We start from the raw sequence: 22,034 nt of genomic DNA, 5'->3' as shown, positions 1-22,034 counted from the left end.
TAGCCTGCGACCAGCAAAATGCAGCAACATGATACGATGGAGGAACCTAATGTCCAACCAGCAATCACTAACGGTAATACTGACAGAGGCAGACTGATGGCGGACATCTTTATTTGTTTCATTTCTGTCAGTAGCATGGCTAATGTGTAGCATCTGCTAACACTGCAGTGCATTGTGGGTACAGGACCTCAGGTAGACTGGTCTGGTTAATACTGAAAATTATTTGCTAATCAGAGGTTCATCCATACTGCAGTGTTTTAATGCTGCGTGCTTCCCCCCCTGAGAGCTGCTGCTGCTGGAGGAGGTTGGTGTGTAACATGCGGTCTGATGGCAGCAGTGTGTGTCCTCTGTGTGCGTCTTATTTATTTTAAACTGTTGAAACTCATCGGCCGTGACGCAGTGAGCAATGTGTCCTCAGCTGGTGTGAGGAAGCAGCTGATGGTCACACTTCACCGCACACCTTCATCAGAAACGATCCTGTAAATGTTTGTTCTCACTCTGAGGTGCTGAACGTTTGTGAAACATTACACACACACACACACACACGGTCGCACCACTGTTTTTGTAAAATAAGATGTGAATATTTTACATTGTTCTGAATAAAGCTGGCAGCCACTTGTTAATGTTTGAACGTGCTTCTTTCAGACTCCTGCATCAGTCGCACACTGATCACCCAGTCTGAGCTGCTTTAACTGGGTCAGACTCTCCAGTCTGCAGCTCTGTGGGGTGTCCCTGATCTGCAGACAACAGGACCATCAAAGGTGGTCCAAGAAAGGAGAGGAGGGGAGTGAAGTGTGGTCCATCAGACCTGCTGATGAGGTTCCTGCTGCTTCTGATAGAGAGTGTCCATGCTGTGGACACATCAGAACCCAGCTTAGACCTGCTGCAGACAGGTGCACCCCTTCATACAAACAGTGTCCCCTGATGGCCTCGTTCAGCAGGACGATGCTCCCTGACACAGCAGCGATGGTTCAGGGAAGTTTAGGGAACATAAAAAGCAGTTCAAGGTGCTGACGTGGCCTCCAGGTTCCCCAGATCTCAGTCCAATCCAGCATCTGAGGGACATGCTGGACAAACAGGTCTGATCAATGGAGGCCCCCCTCAGTGTGAGAGGGCCTGACATCAGGGTGCAGATACCACAGCACAGGTCTGAGGGGTCCAAGGTGAGGCGAGCGGTGGTTGTTGAACCAACCAGGAGGAGAAGCATCAAGCAGCAGCTCCTGCTCCGAGAGGAAGATCCAAACTGCAGTTCCTGGAATGTCCACTAGAGGCTGGAGACACACTGATTCCAGACCGAAGACTTTCTGCAGCTCCTCCTCTGCTGCTCCCACTCAGGGCTGAGAAGCAGGTCAGGGAGGGGGGGGGGGGGGGGGGGTGAAGGAAGGAAGAGGAGGGATGGTGCTGAGGATGAAGATAAAAGTTCTGTATAAATATCCCGTTTATTGACACACTGTTTTATTTCAGGAAGCTGACTGTGTTTACATGTCAGCCGCGTCAGTCCCATTCAGCAGTGTGTGAACGTCAACATGCAGAGACCTGAACCTCCGAGCAGCGCTGCACGTTGTGTAACAGTCAGCACGCGCACACACACACACACACACACAGGAGAATGTAGGTCTGACAGCTGCTGTGGAGGTTTCTCCTCAAACACGGGGGGAGGGGGGGAGGCAGGTATAACTTGTTGGGTAAACCTGTAATTATTATTTTACAAAGTTTACTTAAACTCCCTCTCGCTCTCTCTCTCTCTCTCTCTCTCTCACACACACACACACATGCAGTGTTTGTATAGACTGATAAAGCTGAGAGAGAGAGAGAGAGAGAGAGGGGGAGGGAAGGAGGGAGGGAGAGCAGAGTAAAAAAACATTCAGAGGGGTGAGAAGCTCAATGACAGCTCAGAGCGCGAGCAGCTGAAGCAGGAAGAGGATCATGTCTCTGCAGGGGAAGGTGGCTCTGGTGACCGGAGGCGCTCAGGGCATCGGGCGAGCCGTGGTCCAGTCCCTGCTGCAGAACTCGGCAAAGGTCAGTGCCCCCCCCCCACACACACACACAGACACACACACACAGTGTGACCGGGCTCCACCATCATCACCTTCTGTCTACAGGTGGCAGTGGTCGACCTGAACAAGGCCTGCGGCGAGGAGTGCAAAGTGCAGCTGGACACCGAGTTTGGGGAGGGGAACTGCGTCTTCCTCCAGTGTGATGTGTCAGACGGAGACGCGCTGACAGGTGAGCCTCAGACTGAGCCTCCCGCCTTACCGCGCCGCTTTGATTGACAGGTTGTGTAATGCAGCTCCTTGTGAAGCAGCAGAAGTTTGTACTCTGACTGCTGCTTTGAAACTTCCTCCTGATGAATGAGGAAGTGACTTCACACACACACACACACGTGCACACACAGTGTGTGTTCATGCTGCTGGGTCACTCAGCTGTGTCTGACCAACAAAGCAGATTACACACAAGTCCTGACCTGCTCTGTGGTCACATGACTGTCAACATGTCGCACTTTAAGGGCAGCTAGACACACACTGCTGACACCAACAGCACCTTCTGCCTGCACCGTGTGTGTGAGTGTGTGTGGCTGTGTGTGTGTGTGTGTGGGTGTGTCTGGGTGAGAATTAAAGTGTTGTGTGTGAGACAAGGTCTCATTGTCTGACACTCAACGTAAACCCCTGCAGGGGTGTAACGGCTGAGGAATGCTCTTCAGGGTTTCTGCTCTGTGTGATTGTGTTGTTGATGTGGACACACACACACACAGAGCTGAGGACACTGTGTGTGTGATAACAGAGTAATCCTGTTTATAAATGCACATCTCTGCTAGCCTTCAGTTGTTTGCATGTCTTCAGTGTGTTTGTGTGTGTGTGTGTGTGTGTGTAATTGTGGGGTGTCAGGCTGTGGAATGTGGTGCATGATGACACATTCAGGTTTCACTACCTGCAGCTGTTTATGTGTCTGCACACATGTGGATATATACTACCTGCAACAACAAGAGTGTGTGTGTCTGTGTGTGTGTCTGTGTGTGTGTTGTATAAACACTTCAGAGGTAATCACAGCGTGCAGGGTGCTGTATGTGTGTGTGTTTGGGGGGGCGCACATGATGAGTGATGTCCTCCGTGGTGTCTTCTTGTCTCAGATACCTTCAAGAGGACGGTGGACATGTTCGGACGTCTTGACATTGTCATCAATAACGCTGGCATCAACAACGAGAAGAACTGGAAGAAGACCATAGAAGTGAACCTGGTGAGGAAAACACACACACACACACACACACTCATTCATACACACGCACACGTACACACACACACACACACACACAGCAGAAATAAAGTTTCGTTGCAGGTTGTGTGTTGAGCTGTGATTGGTTGTTTGGGAGCGGAGCAGGTTCAGAGTTCAGCTCTGTGGTTCTCTGTGGTTTTTTGCAAACATGATATTTTTTCACCATGCGGAGCGCGCTGATCGATCAGCTGGTGATGGTGCTGCCTGTCTCAGACACCCATCTGCGGTTTGTCTCGGTGCTCTGAGGCACTGAGGCAGGTCTCCTCTGACAGCCTGAGGACCCCCTGCAGTGAAGCAGGCAGCGTCCTGCAGACTTTAATCTGAGGATCAGATGGTATCAGCTCAGGGGCCCTCAGGCTCCGTTTGTTGATGTTCCTTGAAGGTCGTGCACAGTTTATCTCCACTGATGCTCCGATCTGATCTGATCTGATGCACACTGTGAGCTGTGAGCACCTCACGCTGCCTTAAAGGAGCACGCACCTTCATCCTCTGTGGCCTCTGCTCCGCAGGGATCTTTAGGTTCTTTACCTCTCTCACAGGCTCTTCTCCCCCGATAGCTCCTTTTGGCCCAGGCGGCCAGCTCTTGGAAGGGATCATGGAGGCCGCTGTGCTCTTAGGAACCTTAAGTGCAGCTGAAGTTTTTCTGAGCTTGGGCAGGTCATGTGATGTTATCACACTTTACCATGAAACTCTCTGAACATGCAGTGTGAGAGGTTCCCACAGCTGCTGAGTCACAAGCTCAGACCACAGCTCAGATCATGACCACAATCGCAGTCTGCACCACATGCATGAGTGTATTCTGCAGACAGGGTGTGAAAACACACACAGTTCACACCCTCAGTGTGTCGCCGGCTCACTTCCTGTTTGTGTTTGTCTTCTGTGCAGACCTCTGTGATAAAGGGCACCTACCTGGCTCTGGAACACATGAGCAAAGAGTACGGCAAGGAGGGGGGCACCATCATCAACGTGTCTTCGATGGCAGGTAACACACACACACACAGAGCAGTCAGGGGCTGAGCTCCTCTGAGCTCCTCCTCCATCTTGGGAAAGATGTAGCTCAGTCCCCAAACCCACGCTACACCCTCAGAGTCCCACATCTGTCCGAGCACAGCAGGGACAGTCCATACACGTCACTGTACTGATACATACACACCGTGTGTGTGTGGCTCACTGCTGCTTCATCAGGACGTCCACCTGTCTCAGTGACATCACAGTGACATCACAGTGACATCACTGTGACATCACAGAGATAACACAGGTTTCAGTTTCTGCAGAGGTGAACTGCAGGTGAAGCTCCTGCCTGAGGCCATGCACCATAAATCACACACACACATTCCTCTGACAGAACAGTGTGTCCTTGAAGCAATCACTCTGTGGAGTTGCATGGAGTCACAGACAGAAACAGTCAACCATGAGGACAGACCAGAGGAACCGAACATGGAGGCCTGCTGTGTGTCAGAGCGCTGCTCAGAGAGCTCGTGTGTGTGTGTGTCTGTGTGTGTGTGTGTGTGTGTGAAGCACCTGGCCCTGCGTGCTGACATGATGATGTCAAAGTCTTACTGATTTCTCAACGTTCCTCAGAAAAACATTCTCCTTCACCACAACTGAAGCTCCTGGATCACTGCACACATTTGTCATGGAAAAGCTCAGGCTGCTCCAAAAAGCCTTCACCTCACACACACACTCTCAGGGTTGGTGGTGTGACTGTGTGACTGTTGTAGGGACGCTCTTCCTGTGTGTCGGGCTGACAGTGGGAGTTTTAGGGATTTGTCTTGACGTCTCCTGGTGAACAGATAACATGCTCCTTCCTGTTTGCTCTGGCTGCACACACACAAAGCCCCATTATGCTGCTCTTAACATCCTGGCCTGGAATGCTGAAGGACTTAGAGGACCTGCAGCTGGCTCCACTCTCAGGCTTTTTCCCAGCGGTGTCGTCTTTCTGTCTCCATGCTGCTTTTTGTTTCTGTGGCTCTGAGCAGGTGTTGGCTTTCAGGAACCAGGACCCTCCAGCTGCTCAGGTGCTGCCGTCTGAAGACAGCCACAGGCCACGCTGTTAGAGCTCAGAGACAGAGTTCTGGACGCCTCCGTCCAGCTGGACCAGCTGGTTTGGTGCTGACAGACGTGCAGCTCTGTGCGGTGAGGCTCGCCGTGGTGGCTGCTGAGTTTACATCAGCTCAGCTTCTACTTCCTGCTGCTCCCTGGTGGAGCAGAGGCTGCACTCCACAGAGGAGGAGGAGGAGGAGGAGTGAGGGTCTCCCTGCTGCTCTCAGGTCCTCTCAGGCCCTCTCAGGTCCTCTCTGCTCTCAGGTCCTCTCAGGTCCTCTCAGGTATCAGGTCCTCTCAGGTTCTCTCAGGTCGTCTCAGGTCCTCTCAGGTCTCAGGTCCTCTCTGCTCTCAGGTCCTCTCAGGCCCTCTCAGGTCCTCTCTGCTCTCAGGTCCTCTCAGGTCCTCTCAGGTATCAGGTCCTCTCAGGTTCTCTCAGGTTCTCTCAGGTCCTCTCAGGTCTCAGGTCCTCTCTGCTCTCAGGTTCTCTCAGGTCCTCTCAGGTCTCAGGTCCTCTCTGCTCTCAGGTTCTCTCAGGTCCTCTCAGGTCTCAGGTCCTCTCTGCTCTCAGGTTCTCTCAGGTCCTGGCTCTGACTTTCAGACCGGGTTCTTACATTAGTTCAGCTTCAGACATGCTCGGTGTCACAGAGGACACAGCATGTAGGTCTGCAGCAGTTTGGCCTCCCTGAGCAGCAGACATATGGAAATCATTACTTATCTCACTGTGATCACGTCTGTGTGTGTGTATCACAAACAGAGACTTGTCCAAACATGGTCCAGTATAATCCAAGCATATATTGTTTTGGGGGAAAGAATGTGGTGTGTGTCTGTGTGTGTCTGTGTGTGTCTGTGAATTTCCTCAGCTGGCAGCTTGTGTTGTAAGTCTGCAGTTTATAAACGCTCTCAGATATTTCTAAATCTCAGTGTGAACATTTTACTGGAAAGCAGCGATAAGTTCAGAGAAGTCCAGAAAGCTGGACGCCGGGTGTTTGTGTCATCATCTGCCTGCTCTGAGTATGATCCGTTATCATCACTGTCATAAAGAGAAGCAAACAAACTGAAAGAGGACCTGCTGCTGTGGAGAAGCTGTGTCTGCAGCTCCTCCTCCTCCCCTGTGGAGTGCAGCCTCTGCTCCACCAGGGAGCAGCAGGAAGTAGAAGCTGAGCTGATGTAATCACAGCAGCCACCACCGCGAGCCTCACCGCACAGAGCTGCACATCTGTCAGCACCGAACCAGCCGGTCCAGCTGGATGGAGGCGTCCAGAACTCTGTCTCTGAGCCATGTCTCTATGAGGACAAAGACGCAGCGGTCTCTGAACTCCCACCGCCGAGTCCAGATAGGAGACATTTATTCAGGGAGGAGACATCAGAGCGCAGGACGGAGCGGCCGGCCGAGCACGGAGCCTCCTCTTCCTCACACGGAGGCTCCTCTTCCTCACATGGAGGCTCCTCTTCCTCACACGGAGCCTCCTCTTCCTCACACGGAGACATCAGCAGCGTGGATTTGTTGTCATTTGTCTGCAGTGAGACGTTGATGTGTGTGTGACTCACTGTGTGTGTGTGTCTCAGCCTTCCTGCATTCTCCTCATCAGCCGGTCTACACCGCCACTAAACACGGAGTCATCGGCTTCACCAGAGCTATAGCGGTACGACACACACACACACACAGTCTAACAGTATTAACCCTTCAGCAGTGTGTGAGCTGTGTGTCTCTTGCTGCAGGATGCGTCCACTCAGTGTGATTACGGCGTCCGTATCAACGTGCTGTGTCCCGCCTTCGTGGACACGCCGCTGCTGCTGTCAGTGGAACATGAGGACAACATGGGCAAGTTTGTCAAGTTCAAGGATGACTTCAAACGCAGCATGAGCAAGTTTGGAGTTTTAAAGTAAGTCACACACACAGACAGACACACAGACAGACACACATGCAGACACACACACACACGCACAGACACGCACACAGACACACACACATGATGTGCAGCTGCAGGAAGTCAAACTGATTTGTGTGTGTATTGATCACAGATTAATGACTGAGCTCAGGAAACATGATGTGTTCTTATCTCTGCTACTGTGAGGAGATCAGAGTGTAAACAACATGCTGCCAATCAATCAGTGCAGTGAATGATGATCAGACTGATCAGAGCTCAGGACTCACTGTGAGCAGCTTTAAACTAACTGAGCAGCTCAGCAGCAGGAAGTTTGTACCAGAGGAAGCTGTGGCTAATGACTTCCTGTTCACACACACACACACTCACTCACACACACACACTCACACACACACACTCACAACGCACACACACATACACACACACACACACACTCACACACACTCACACACACACACACTCACACACACACACACACACACTCACACATTCACACACACACACACACACACACACTCACACTCACACACTCACACTCACACACACTGACACTGTCTCTCTGTATCGCTGACGTCTTGTCTCCTGCATGTCTCTGTGTGTCTCTGTCTCTCTCTGTGTGTGTCTCTGTCTCTCTCTCTCTGTGTCTCTGTCTCTGACGTCTTGTCTCCTGTATGTCTCTGTGTGTCTCTGTCTCTCTGTGTGTCTCTGTCTCTGTGTGTCTCTGTGTCTCTCTGAGTGTCTCTGTGTGTCTCTGTCTCTCTGTGTCTCTCTGTCTCTGACGTCTTCTCTCCTGCATGTCTCTGTGTCTCTGACGTCTTGTCTCCTGCATGTCTCTACAGGCCTTCATTGATAGCAGAGGGGATGATGAGGTTGATCCTGGACTCCAGTCTAAACGGGGCAGTGATGAAGATCACCTGTTCCAAAGGAATCCACTTCCACACCTACGAGCCCCTGTCAGCCTGAGCCGCCGCCACCACAGGAGGGGGAGGAGCTTAACCTGCATGTTGGTCCATGTTTGTAAAATGTTTCATGTCTCAGTGAAACCGTTTGTATAAGAAGCTGGTTCATACGATTCATGTGTAAACCAGAGGACAGATGTATTTATTGATACTGATGACATACTGTTCAATCATTTCAGCTGTTTGTATCTGCTCACAGTGTAACAGGGCTGCTCAGGGCCCCTGCAGGGCTCTGAGGCTCATGTGTGTTCAATAAACTCAACTCAACTGAGTCAGAGTGTGGACAGAGACAGAGGACGGCAGGGGGGACACTTCCTGTCCCACTGTGTCTCACTGGTTACTTAAACAACAGATACTTAATTGATCCCCTGGGGGATCTAAGCTTAGCTGTGTGTGTGTTTGTGTCTGTCTGAGTGTGTGAGCGAGTCTGTGTGTGTGTCTGTGTGTCTGTCTGAGTGTGTGTGTGTGTGTGTGTGTTTGTGTCTGTCTGTGTGTGTGTGTGTGAGCGAGTCTGTGTGTGTGTATATCTGTGTGTGTCTGTGTGTGTGTGAGTTGTTAAAGACAAAGGTAAACCTCTACAATCATCCAGTTGTGTCTTTATTCCAGTTTCTTTTGTACAGTAGAAGATCTCAGATTTGGACCCTGTGTATGTACACGAACACAATCAGAATCCCTCCTCACAGATGAAGCACGATGATTGATGGCTAAGGTCTCGTCACTTTACAGCTACGCTAACCATCATCTACCACAGCTATGAGCATGTCTGCGAATACAGTTACAGGCCACTTAGTTAGAGTCATGACACATCGCAGTGTGTGTCCTTTGTCCTCATGAGCTGTGTGTGTGTCGTGTTTAGAAAGGGTTGATACGCAGTCCTGTTCCCAGTGGAGAGAAGGGGTTAACCTTCGCCCACATTAAAGCATCGTTAAGGGAGATCGCTGATTTACTGTCCTCGAGCAGAAACACCGGACCCTGCAACACACACACACATGTTACTGTGACATCACACACACACACACACATGTTACTGTGACATCACACACACACACACACATGTTACTGTGACATATCACACACACACATGTTACTGTGACATATCACACACACACATGTTACTGTGACATCAGACACACACACATGTTACTGTGACATCACACACACACACACACACGTTACTGTGACATATCACACACATACACACACACACACATGTTCCTGTGACATCACACACACACACACACGTTACTGTGACATATCACACACACACATGTTACTGTGACATATCAGACACACACGTTACTGTGACATCACACACACATACACACACACACACATGTTACTGTGACATATCACACACACACATGTTACTGTGACATATCAGACACACACGTTACTGTGACATCACACACACATACACACACACACACGTTACTGTGACATCACACACACATACACACACACACGTTACTGTGACATCACACACATACACACACACACTTACTGTGACATATTACACACATACACACACACACACATGTTACTGTGACATATCAGACACACACACCCAGGTGTCTCACAGACACACAAACCTGTATCCTGTGTCCAGTGAAGCAGGACAGCTGCAGGTCTGAGTGGCTCGGCAGGTTGGAGCCCGTCACGTAGTCGGCGCCGCACAGGACCAGCGCCGCTGAGAGGCGGGACGTGTGTGTGAGTATTGATTAGAACATGTTCACATTGATCAGGTATCAAACCACATGTTACTGCTTATCTAATCTGTTTAATCTGCCTCTTCATTCCTCCCTTCAGCTCTGACCTCAGCCAATCATTGATCAGCCTAATAAGCACCTGATTGGTTACCTGAGTCTGTGGGCTGAAGTCTCCTCTGGAGGCGGCTGAACTCCTCTCTTTGACCTTCTGATGGAGGACTGTGGAGACAGACAGAGAGCTGTGAAGGTGTGTGTGTGTGTGTTCTTATGTTAGCTCCACTCTCTCCTCCTGCGGTGCCTCGTCTTCAGACGGCGCTGGCAGCAGCAGACAGAGGAGGAGGAGGAGCTGACTCCTTTCTACATCACTGAGCTGATCTTACGTGCTGCTGCTCTGTGAGCACGCCCGCCAGGCGTCCAGCTCCACGGACAGTTGCTCAATCTTCAGAGGGACACACACCTCCCGCCGCTTCAGCAGCTGACTGCAGAACAGGAAGAAAGATGTCAGCAGGTATGATGCAGCTTCATTAAGAAGGAAGTGTGCCAGCTCCGATTAGGACTGATGGGACAGGAGGTCCTCCCAGAGTCCAGAGTCCTCACATATATATCTCTAAAGGGGCTGATTGGTCGGTTACTCAGGCTAAAGAAATGTGCCTAGCACTAACTGCTAACATTCATGGCGACCATATTGATTTTTTATATTCTATAACACATTTGTAAACCAAGGACCAAACCAAAGCTCAACTCATACCCTGATGGACACACACACACTCACACACACAGTGATGTGTGTCTACCTGGTGTACTCGTAGAGTGCAGGTATGATGCTGGAGTACTGTCTTCTAATGGCCAGCAGCCCTCCAATGTAACCACAGAGGATCAGCAGCTCACTGCGAGCCCTGCACACATACACACGCGCATTTATCAAGTCTGACATTAAGTATTAACATAATTAAAACATTTTATCACGAATATAATGTACACATGTGCACCCCGCTCTATGCTTTAAAATCAAGTTCTCACTTGGTCAGCTTGGTTGTGACGAGCCGGTCCGTTCTGATGTAGCTCATCAGATCCAGGATGGGATGAACACTGTCCACCGTCCACTCAGATCCAGCCAGCTGCTCTGGTGACAGATTGTTGTAGTTAGAGCTGGTTGTTCAGACGTTATGTGGAGTCTGTGGTACAGTGCAGTCTGGTACCTTTAACGTGCTCTGTCCCGATCTGCAGTGCGTTCTCCGGCTCAGAGCTCAGTAGATGGAATTTGACCGCTGAAAACAGGTCTCCTCCACCCAGAGCCGCCTCTGCCAGGTCCTTACAGTCCTCCAGAGGGGGGAGGCCGCACTGCAACGACCAATGACACATCATCTTTATCATCATCACCATCATTGACTTCATCATCATCATCATCATTGTCTTGATCATCATCTTCATCATTATCATCATCATTATCATCACCATCATCATCATCTTCTTCATCATTATCATCACCATCATCATCTTCATCATTATCATCACCATCATCTTCATCATTGTCTTGATCATCATCTTCATCTATATCATCACCATCATCATCATCTTCTTCATCATTATCATCACCATCATCATCATCATCATCATCATTGTCTTGATCATCATCTTCATCATCATTGTCACCATCATCATTATCGTCTTCATCATCATTATCATCACCATCATCATCATCTTCATCACCATTATCACCATCATTGACTTTATCATCATCATCATCATCACATCATCATTGGCTTGATCATCATCTTCATCATCATTATCACCATCATCATTATCATCACCATCATCATCATCTTCATCATTGTCTTGATTATCATCTTCATCATTATCATCATCTTCATCATTATCATCACCATCATTGTCTTGATCACCATCATCATCATCACCAGCAGCATGTTTCATTGGGTTCTGCTGAACTCACCCTCTGGTGTAATTCGTTGATCTCAGCAGCACTTCCTGGATAAAATGCGCAGAGCTTGGCCAATAGGAGTTGGTTGTCGGGGATCATCTGCAGCAGGTCAGCTGACAGTTCCCTGAACAGAGGAGAGAACACACCTGTTACCTGCTGGCTCCTCCAATCAGCTCGTCAAGCGTAGTATATACAAGTATAGTTCCACACTCCACCTTAGAAAGGCCTACACCTGTGTGCATGCTCCAAGTGAGCTGACATCACGTACCATGTGGGAGTGGTCATGTACTTCCTGGCCAACAGTTCCAGGCAGTAAGCCGTGCTCTGATTGGCTGCCTCTCCGAGGACCATCCCCACACACGCGGCCAGTTCCAGCTCGTTTCCTCGGATCAGGCTGGCCATGGCTAACTGGAAACAAAGTGCAGTTTCAGCCATGTTTACAGGTGCAAACAGCTGCTGACGGCAAACAGCACAGACGCATTGATGTCACCTTGATGTTGTCCACAGCCAGGTGGCAGCACGCCGCCATGATGGAGCAGCCGTCCTGGAAGTACCACTCAGCCAGTTCCTCACACACCCTGTGAAGGAGGCTGCAGAGGGAGAGGGGTCAGTGTGTGTGTCTTGTCTGTGTGTGAGAGTGTGTGTGTGCGTGTGTGTCTGTGTGTGTGTTTGTGTGTCTGTGTGTGGTACCTCTGGTATTGTTGCCGGTTGTCCACATCATTAGTTGTGTGGTTGACAGCTGAGCTTTGAGGAGCACGGATGTTGCCTTCACACGCTCCCTACAACAAGGAAATAAGATCTCTGTTATTTTCTTCCCCCCCCTCCTCCTCCCACCTCCTCCTCCTTCTACTCCCTCCCTCCTCCTACTCCTCCTACCCCTCCCCCTCCTCCTCCCCCTCCTCCCTCCTCCTCCTCCTTCTACTCCCTCCCTCCTCCTCCTCCTCCCCCTCTTCCTCTTCCTCCTCCTCCCTCCTCTTCCTCCTCCTCCTCTGTGTACCTGTGCGATCAGTAAGGCCTCCAGCAGCTGTCCTCTGCCTGTGAAGAACGTTACGAGTTTTTTGATGTCTCCCGTGGCGACGCAGTACGGGATGGCGTCGTCGTTGTCCTCCGCCATCAGCTGGTCGGCTCGCCTGCAGCACAGACATGTCACTGTCACACATACAAACCACGCAACATGCAAATGACGGTGTGTCCAGGTGAGGTGAGAGTGGGTGGATGGCTCGCAGCGCTCAGCAGGTGTAGGTGAGGATGTGGTGAACTGATGGGGGTGTACCTCTGCATGAGCTTCTTCCAGTACTTCATGGAGACTCCTGGAGCCACAGACAAGGCCTTCTCCCACTGAAACACAGGTGGAGTCTGTCACTGACGTCATCGAGCTGTCAGAGCTGTGTGTGTGTGGCAGAGAGTCTGCAGCTCCACCCTTCACCCCCACATTCACACATGTTGGAAGTCTTTGCTCTTATCTCTCACACACACAGACACACACCTGTCCCAGCTCCACCATCAGCTCACAGTAGCGCTGAATCTGGCCCAGCCTCAGGTGGATGTCTGCTGCCTCCTTCAGCCGCTCCTCTTTGCTTGGAGCTCCGATTCCTCCTCCGAACTTGGACATCTTGACGATGGTCAGCTCCTGAGCTTCAGACTGGAAGACATTCAAAATGAATCAAAGACACCAGGTCACATCGGCCTGGGACCCTCAGCCTGGACTCTGACCTACAGCCCCTCCCCGCAGCGAGCTGATTGGCTCATTGACTCACAGTTTTGAACTTGAGCAGGTGCTTCATGTGCATCACTCCTTTGCTGTAGCTGGCAGGAAGCAGCGAGTCGTCCTGCCCGTTGATGACGGACACCAGGTCCCACAGGTTACTGCTGCCCCCTGGAGGCTGACAGAGAACACACACACACACACATTATTCATACAGGCTGCTGTTTCTGTGTAACTCCACTGAGGCCTGCTCTGTTCCTTTAGTAAACAGTCTGATCTCAGTTTGATCAAACATCAGGGTGTGTGACAGAGAGCTTTGTGTTAACTCTGAGCGTCAGTCAGTCTGCATGGTGATGACTATCAGCACTTCATCCAAACACTTCACTACCTTTGATAAATAAGAATGAAGCTGTGACGTTGGACCTGAAGCTTCAGATCCAGGTGTTCAGAGGCTCGACAGCAACATTTCTCTGATTTATGGTGTTAACAGCTGTAAACCTCTGCAGACAGGCTGCTGTTACTGAACATAACGCTGAATGGATCAGAACACCGTCCAGTCAGCACCATGATGCTCACACTCAGGATGCTAATGCTTTCACTCTAAATGATAACCAGAGGGGAACCAGCTGCTCTATTAGCAGGCTAGCTGTTTGTAAACTATCAGCCAATAGCATCAGTGCTGGAGAGGATCATCAGACCCTGACCCTGAAAAGGCACCGAGGAAAGTTCAGGTGCTCCTGAGTCCATCAGTCTGTCAGAGTCTCACAGGAAGTCACAGCTCCAGGTGTGTTCGCTGGTGTCAGCAAGCTAAGCTCAGGCAGCTAGCTGTAATGTAGCATTTCTCTAGTACAGGGGTTATAGTCATGTGTTCATATGATGATGTTGTAGACTCTCTGAACCTTTGTCATACATGTGATCATGCTCAGACTGTGGCTCAGGAGTAAACAGGCCTCTCAGTGCAGTTACACTTAACGACCAGCAGAGGGAGACAAACAACAGGATATCAGCTGCTCCTTCCTGTCAACAGACCGTCTGCGCTGATGATACAGTGTGAGCACATAAAAACACCTGACGTCTCTGCTGATCACACTTACAGAGAAGCACTCAGAGAACCAGCGCAGCTTCTTGGCTCTGATGTCCACGCTCAGCTTGTCCAGCTCCTGCTTGATGTCTCTGGACACTTTCCCACAGAGCAGCGGCGGTGAGCCAGGAACCATGGCAGTATCTGCACACACACACACATGGCGGGGTTAAATCAGCCTGCAGAAGGGGGCGCAGCAGGTCAAAGGTCAGCGCTCACCTGTGTTCCCTATGATCTTCTCCCAGGGCTGCTCGGTGAGGATGTTCAGCAGCAGAGGGGAGATGAGCGGCGTGAGCGACCACAGCCGCACCGTGCTGTCCCTGCTGCAGCTCGCCATGGTGAAGGGGCGGCTCTGATGACACGTTAAACCTGAACACACACACACGGCGAGCACGGGTGTTAGGGGGGGGGGTTACCGACTCGACCTGTGAGTCGACCTCCAGCCTCACCATAGACGTCGGCTCCATGGTCGTAGACGGTGTCTAAACACGTGCCGTCCCTGGTGTCCCACACTCTGATGGTGTAATCCCAGGACCCTACGACACACATGATCATTTCAGTATGGATCACCATACACAAGCCTCACAATGTTGTGTTACTTTCAGAGACGGTACCTGAGATGAGGAGGTACGGAACCTCGGTGTTCCACAGCAGGCCTCGGACCGGCGCCGTGTGACCGCTCAGCACGTTGATGCAGGCATCCTGTGTGTAGTCCCAGATCCGGACGGTGCTGCACACACACAGCTGCAGGTAATACACACTGTGCACTGACATTTCTGTGTGTGTGTGTTTCTGTGTGTTTACTGACCCGTCATCTGATCCTGAGCAGAGTATCCCCTCTCTCAGTGGAGACCAGCGGACGTGGAACACTTTGGCTAAGTGTCCTGTGAAGACCTTCAGTGGCTGATCTGAGCTGGTGGCCAGGTAGTAAACTCGAACGTTTTTATCCTCACAGCCCGTTGCTATCATGTCCCTGCACACACACACACACACACACATTAAGCTAGTTTATTAGCCAGATTAACCCTGACAACCTGCTGTTCAGGCTGTCATCCTGCTGAGTGTGTGTCGGTGTGTGTTGGTGTGTGTCAGTGTGTGTCGGTGTGTGTCAGTGTGTGTTGGTGTGTGTCTGTGTGTGTGTGTCAGTGTGCGTTGGTGTGTGTCTGTGTTTGTCAGTGTGTGTCAGTGTGTGTCAGTGTGTGTCAGTGTGTGTCGGTGTGTGTCAGCGTGTGTCAGTGTGTGTCAGCGTGTGTCAGTGTGTGTCAGCGTGTGTCGGTGTGTGTCAGTGTGTGTCCTCCTGCAGACACATCAGTGGGTGAAGCTCTTACTTGTTGTTCTGACTCCAGTCGCAGCCAAACACAGCAGCAGGGTGTTTGTACTTATGGAGGATTTTACCATCGATGGTCCGAATGATGCTGCAGACACAAAAACAACACACATGACTCTGAGACACACACACACACACACACACACACACACACACACACACACACACACTGTGTCTGTCAGACAGGAACTCACCAGAACCCGTCTCCACTGCAGGTGGCGATCCTCTTGGAGTCCTTGTGGCTCCATGAGATGCAGAATATACCGTTCTTACCATGCTGCAAGAAGACAGGAGGTCATCACTACACACACACACACACCGTCACACACACACCGTCACACACACGCACCGTCACACACGCACCGTCACACACACCGTCACACACACCGTCACACACACTCCAGCATCTATCACTTCATGTTACAGGAAACAGCTCCATGTGAGTCTGGAAGAACCTCATTAAAGCGGGTGATGATCTTTCCTTTCCTGACGTCCCAGATGAACGCTCCATTCCGAGACGTTGCCCCGGCGATGCAGTTCAGGTCTCCTTCAAAACACAACAGAAGTCAGAGAGTGACACGTGACCTGACAACACAAACAACACCAACAACATGGCTCCAGCTATTTTCATGAAGGCTGAGACGAAGTTCTGTGTTTCAAGTCATAACACAGGAGAACTCCTCAGACCTGTGCCTCTACCTGGAGCCCAGGACAGGGAGTAGACCACTCCTTCGTTGCCGGGGGATGTGTAGACAGCTGTTAGCGTGTTCGTGTCCCAGATTTTGATGGTTCCATCAAAGCTAGCGGTGGCGAGCAGGTTGGGATCGTCGGGCTTGAACTTACAGTCAAAGATGGTTTCCACGTGACCCTGGAAGCACAGGGGGTGTTCCTGTTAGTGCGGACCGGCAGCGCCTGTGCAGCCGCTGACTGGACGTTACACAATACCAGGTCTCGTAGGAAGTCCCACTTCTTGGCCCCCATGTCGTAGAGCCCCACCCCTCCGTCCATAAAGCAGCACACCACATGACCCGGGGGCAGAGAGAAGGAGCGGTTCTGTGACAGCGTGGGTGGAGGCACGGCCTCACTGGTGGAGCTGGTGTGTTGGCTTTTACTGGGAGAGCAGGAGCTCTGAGCTGCAGAGAGACGGAGACATTCCTCAGAGAGCCACACACACTGATCCACACACACTGACCCACACACTGATCTGAGGACGGTCATCAGCTTCTCGTGTGTGTCCTCGTTACCTTTCTTGGCGAGTGGCGAGTTGAGGACGTGCAGCGCATGAAAGCCCGTCTTCTTCAGTTTGAAGCTGTCCAGAGGAGTGGAGCGGGACACATTCCAGACCCTCAACACTCCGACCTGAGAGTCTGACACACAGGCTGCAGTCAGAACGTTAGGAGGACTTTCACTGGGTTATCTTTCCAATGGTCCTTGAATGCATCATCAGGCAAACTAAACAGCTCTTCATGCTTCTTTATCCTGCGTGTCTAAACAAATCAACACGTGCAGAGGCTGTAACAGCGTCTGCATCTTTCACATGACTCTCCCTCTGCTGGGAGCCATGATGGTGCTGTCTGAGGTGCAAGACTTCATGCTCCAGTAATAAGTAATCATGTGACAGGGAGGAGAGGGTTAATATCACTCTGACTGTTACCGTGGCTCCACGAAGCCAAATGTTCTCATTAATATGCAGATAGGAGCGGCTCTACACACCAGCTGGCGGCCATGTTGAACTCACACACCACCCACACAACCACGTGTTTACCTCCGGTGATGAACATGCCCGGTGCGGACGGGACCCAGGCCAGGCACTGGACCGAAGCAGCAGCTGAGGGGAAGCAGAAGGACGTGATGCAGGCCAGGGCCTCGCTGTCCACCAGCCTGATGCCGTTATGAAGGTTAGACACTGTGAGAGAGACGGGAACAGACGGGGACAGACAGAGACAGAGGGAGACAGACAGAAACGGACAGAGACGGACAGAGGTGGACAGAGACAGACGGGTACAGAGAAAGACAGACGTAGACGGACGGGGACAGACAGAGACAGAGGGAGCCAGACGGAGACACAAAGAGACGGACAGAGACAGACGGAGACAGACGGGTACAGAGGAAGACAGATGGAGACAGACGGGGACAGAGGAAGACAGACGGAGACAGACAGAGGGTTCACTTCTAGCTCAGATCATTCACACAACACATCCCGGAGATGCTGTTAGTGTTTCATCCAACCCAGTAGGTAGTCAGTGGACAAAGGGTCCCATTCCAGGGCGCTGACAGGGTCCTCTTCATCCGTCCCCTCTAAGGACTCAGGACGCAGCACATGCTTCTGGCTTTTGGTCCCTGGGGACAGGAGGACAGAGAGGTTAGAGTGTCTCTGCAGGTTTCTGCGGACAGACTGAATGTGTCCGTACACACCGGGCTGAAAAACAGACAGACTTCCGTCCGTGTGTCCAAACACCAGCCTGCCCTTCTTGGTGGGGTGCCACCTGAAGAGGCAGATGTCCGACAGGAAGGAGTGGGCCTCTTTATGCACCGTGACCCCGGGGTCAGGGCCGCAGTACACCCAGATGTACAGCGGCCCACGCTGCGAGACAAAGGCCACTCCATCGGCTGAGTTCCAGCACCAGCTGACGGACACGGGGACACCTGAGGAAGACCAGGAGCTGCTGTGAAGATGCGGGGACAGAACCATGATCTGACCTGCTGACCTGACAGAGGTCACGGCCTACCTTTAGTGTTGTCCAGCCGTGCCACGGCCTTCTTCTCTGCCACGTTCCACACGATGAGCAGGTTATCGGCGGAGGCTGAGGCGAACAGGTCGGGGTTGTCGGGACACCAGCTGATTGCTGTTATGGTCTTCTTGTGTTCTGACATTATGGAGCGCAGCTTGAATTCATTGTACTGCTGGTCCAACTGCAAAGAGAGGAGACAGAGTCCAGACTGTGCAGGGACAGACCTAGACTACAGCATCTGATCCTCCTCCATGAGGCTGGACATGTCCTGTCCCTGTCCCACTCACAGGCTACATGTCCTGCTGGGGACTGTTCTCTGCTGAAGGGACGTGTCTGTCTCAGCAATGCCTGCTCACCTGCTGCGAGCTAATGCAGCAACATGCTGACAGGATCCAGCAGCTGATCCAACCTCATGTCCTGGATGCTAAATCAGCTAGTTGACTGTGTGCAGACGCTTTATATTAGCTAACGCTGCATAGAGAGCAAAGTGCTAACAACATCATGGAAGCTGCAGTTAGCTTACTGGCTAACATGATACATGATACAAACTTATGTATAATACAGTGTGGCTACACACAGCACACATGGCAACACGTCATCCAATCAGGTACCAGGATGTTGACTGCAGTTCACTTAATGACCACAGGTGTCACTGTTTCTAATTCTTACATTTAGAACTCACACACACACACACACACACACACACACACACACACACACACACACACACACACGTCACCTGGTAGATGTATATAGCCAGAGTAGCGCAGTAGGCGAAGCGGTCTCCACTGGCTGCACACACGTCTTTATTCCAGGGCTGACAGCCTGCTGCCAGCAGACCCACCTGCTTCACCTTCGCCATCCTCCCCTGGAGACACACACACACATACACACCTTTATGTCACAGTTTTATTCAGTGTGTGTATTACTGGCGGGCTGTGGTTTGGATTGTGTTGTACACACACACTGCATGGACCCACAGGTTGAAGGAATAAGATGATTAAGGAGAGGATTGAAGTAATCTCTGCTCTGATTGGCTGAGACAGCTGCTTATCTGCTGTAAGTGTGAGGAACTGGGCAGTGGGTCAGCATGCAGGTTGTCTCAATGGTTGGACAGTCTGAGATCAGGACATCTATCAGCCATCAATCAGTCATCAATATGCTCGGCTGGGATCAATCACCTGTGTGTGCAGATGTCTGAGTTTATGAGTGATTATGTTTAAAGGGCGGTTTCACCCAAATTACAGAGGACACAGAGAATGATGGGAGGTTTCCAGTCAGAGGTGGTCTTCAAACAGGCGGCCTGTAACCTCAGCCTTCAGGTGCAAATAGGCTCATTTATATTTTAATCAGCTCTCTCTTTAATTAGATAACGGTGCAGATCATCTGTGACAGCGAGCGGCAGCCATGACGGCACTTTGTATCAGAGATGAAGAGAGAGAGGGTCCCCTCCCTGAAAACATCCGGCTGTTTGTGTCTGCTGTACAGATGGACAGTCCATGAGGACTCAGCCACTTTTAGAGCCAGCCTCTAGTGGACCCCAGAGGAACTGCAGACCTTCAGTTCTTCTTATCTTTGGCTCTCTGTGAGTGAGTGGAGTCAGGTGGGTTCCTCAGGGAGGCTAAGTGTCCTAGCTAACTCGTATTTGTGATGCTAATTGTAGCCGCTAGCTGTGTAATCAGCTAGTGCTGCTATGCCAATGTAATGCTAATGTAACGAAGATGATCTGACCTGCCTGCTGAGAGGACGACAAGTACAAACCTCTGGATGACATCAGCTAAAGTGATATTCTGTCAGCTCACATGGTCACCTCAGCTCTGCTCATGCTCTGCCTCTGTGCTCATATTTGGATTAACTGGGAGTCAGGTGGAGTCAGATGTTGCTATGGCAGCGACGGCCTGATGCTTCCTGTGTGTGAAGCTGCTCCTCCTAATGAGGCTGATGTTGTTGGAGGTTGTTCGGTGTATCAACGCTGAGGCTGTTTTTAAAGGACACCTCTGCTTCATGTCAGCCGGGTGTCAGTGATGTGTCAGAGGTTAACCCTGATGATGCCAGGCTGATGCTGCACAGCTGCTGGTTGGTTTGTATCCTGTTAACATGCTGGAGGCACACAGGAAGCAACCACCAACACCAACAAGGCTCCATCAGGAGCCTCATCACTGTCAGAGTCCTGATGTGTCCATAAAATGTCTGCCATTAACCAGGCACAGCAACAGCCCCACAGGACCAATCAGGACGCACAGGTGTATGTGTATGTGTGTGTGTGTGTGTGTGTGTGTGTGTGTGTGAGCACATTGAAACAATGATTCCTTCAGGCTGCACCTCCTCTTCCTCTTCTTCTTCCTCCTCCTCCTCCTCCCCCTCCCCCTCTGGTGGTTTCCAGGTGAAAACACGGAGGTGATGCCGCGTGACGTACATATGACGATGCTTTATGTGTTAGCCACACGCACAGACGATCATAATAACAATACAGCAGCGTATTGATCGGCTGTGATCAATAAGCTGAGGCGCTCTCTCCCTGCTCCACGCTCGCGCTGTGTGTCTCGTCTTGTGTTCAGATTCACGCGATAAACGGCATCAACAGGTTTCAACAGCACACACGGCAGAGTGTGTGTTACTGCAGCCTGCCGCAGATGTGAACACACACACACCCGGCGGTGTGTGCTGACAGACCTGCGGTCAGCTCTGCGAGTGTGTGTGTGTTTGCTGTCGGGTCATATTTCATTGTTGCTAACAGGTAGCTGGTGTGTGTGTGTGTGTGTGTGTTTTCCTCTTACCGTCAGTTGTCGGCAGGCTCGTGCACAGCGGACAGCTCCCCGGTGCTGAAATGTGAACAGCCCACGGTTCTCTGCGCGAGCTGGGCAGCACCGGGGGGCTCTGATTGGTCGGTGGCGGTGATGGATGACGATGCTGCTCAGCCATTGGCTGTTAGGAGTGTCAGTCAAGAGGTGTGCTGTGAGTACCATGATGTATAATGATATGAGTGCGTGCCACCAGGTTTCATTCATTATTCATCAGAAGTTTCTGTTCTTTATTATTTATTAAATGAAACGCCAGACTGTATATTCATCTATAATCAATAATCCATAAGGACAAAATAAACTTTTATTTAGGAAAATTCAAACAGAAATCTCAGGCATCAGTTCGAAATAGACACACAAACCAACGTCATTTGGCTGCTCGTCTTTGTAGTAATGACTTCTGATCCTGCCACAGTTTAACTAATGCAGATTTAGACCAAATCTAAAAATCTAAGTCTTCATGCAGAAAAACAAATGCTTTTATCGGACATTCTGACTATACCGATACCATCATGTATCAATTAGATGTAAAATAATATGCATTGCCATTTTTCTCACATTACTGAATAACTTAATATCTTC

General features: G+C 50.8%; 2 protein-coding genes across 2 annotated transcripts; one reads left to right on the top strand and one right to left on the bottom strand.

Annotated features, from left to right (window-relative positions):
- Nucleotides 1-1,829: 1,829 nt before the first annotated feature.
- hpgd (15-hydroxyprostaglandin dehydrogenase) lies at nucleotides 1,830-8,432 on the top strand. Its single transcript, XM_028416847.1, has 7 exons — nucleotides 1,830-2,019; nucleotides 2,103-2,226; nucleotides 3,128-3,234; nucleotides 4,156-4,252; nucleotides 6,883-6,959; nucleotides 7,036-7,199; nucleotides 8,042-8,432. The coding sequence occupies exons 1-7, from the start codon at nucleotides 1,927-1,929 to the stop codon at nucleotides 8,163-8,165; spliced, it is 786 nt and encodes a 261-aa protein (XP_028272648.1). The 5' UTR covers nucleotides 1,830-1,926; the 3' UTR covers nucleotides 8,166-8,432.
- A 574-nt stretch (nucleotides 8,433-9,006) lies between these two features.
- Nucleotides 9,007-21,463, bottom strand: wdr17 (WD repeat domain 17). Its single transcript, XM_028416778.1, has 32 exons — nucleotides 21,429-21,463; nucleotides 19,391-19,519; nucleotides 18,649-18,832; nucleotides 18,335-18,565; nucleotides 18,149-18,259; nucleotides 17,685-17,825; nucleotides 17,164-17,286; nucleotides 16,865-17,052; nucleotides 16,619-16,787; nucleotides 16,375-16,466; nucleotides 16,114-16,196; nucleotides 15,921-16,007; nucleotides 15,401-15,565; nucleotides 15,207-15,322; nucleotides 15,042-15,128; nucleotides 14,812-14,961; nucleotides 14,606-14,736; nucleotides 13,564-13,689; nucleotides 13,293-13,448; nucleotides 13,080-13,144; nucleotides 12,804-12,936; nucleotides 12,497-12,585; nucleotides 12,297-12,396; nucleotides 12,075-12,214; nucleotides 11,819-11,930; nucleotides 11,067-11,208; nucleotides 10,888-10,990; nucleotides 10,662-10,763; nucleotides 10,248-10,346; nucleotides 10,019-10,086; nucleotides 9,751-9,848; nucleotides 9,007-9,133 (listed from the first exon to the last, which is right to left on the bottom strand). Exons 2-32 carry the CDS (start codon nucleotides 19,511-19,513, stop codon nucleotides 9,014-9,016), a joined length of 3,834 nt encoding a protein of 1,277 aa, XP_028272579.1. The 5' UTR covers nucleotides 19,514-19,519; nucleotides 21,429-21,463; the 3' UTR covers nucleotides 9,007-9,013.
- Between the last annotated feature and the right edge of the window lie 571 nt (nucleotides 21,464-22,034).

This window comes from Parambassis ranga, chromosome 1, assembly GCF_900634625.1.
Source record: "Parambassis ranga chromosome 1, fParRan2.1, whole genome shotgun sequence".
In the NCBI taxonomy this organism is placed as follows: Eukaryota; Metazoa; Chordata; class Actinopteri; family Ambassidae; genus Parambassis; species Parambassis ranga.
The sequence above is the reverse complement of the archived record's forward strand: the minus strand, read 5'-3'. Positions and strand labels throughout refer to the sequence as shown.

Bases quoted from the DNA above. Each gene is read 5' to 3' on its own strand.
- wdr17 (XM_028416778.1), bottom strand. From the start codon at position 19,513: ATGGCGAAGGTGAAGCAGGTGGGTCTGCTGGCAGCAGGCTGTCAGCCC. The intron at 10,764-10,887 runs GTGAGAACTTGA...GTATGTGTGCAG, and splicing joins GTCACAACCAAGCTGACCAA to GGCTCGCAGTGAGCTGCTGA. The intron at 9,849-10,018 runs GTAACCAATCAG...CCCGCCTCTCAG, and splicing joins ACTTCAGCCCACAGACTCAG to CGGCGCTGGTCCTGTGCGGC.
- hpgd (XM_028416847.1), top strand. From the start codon at position 1,927: ATGTCTCTGCAGGGGAAGGTGGCTCTGGTGACCGGAGGCGCTCAGGGC. The intron at 2,020-2,102 runs GTCAGTGCCCCC...TTCTGTCTACAG, and splicing joins TGCTGCAGAACTCGGCAAAG to GTGGCAGTGGTCGACCTGAA. The intron at 7,200-8,041 runs GTAAGTCACACA...ATGTCTCTACAG, and splicing joins AGCAAGTTTGGAGTTTTAAA to GCCTTCATTGATAGCAGAGG.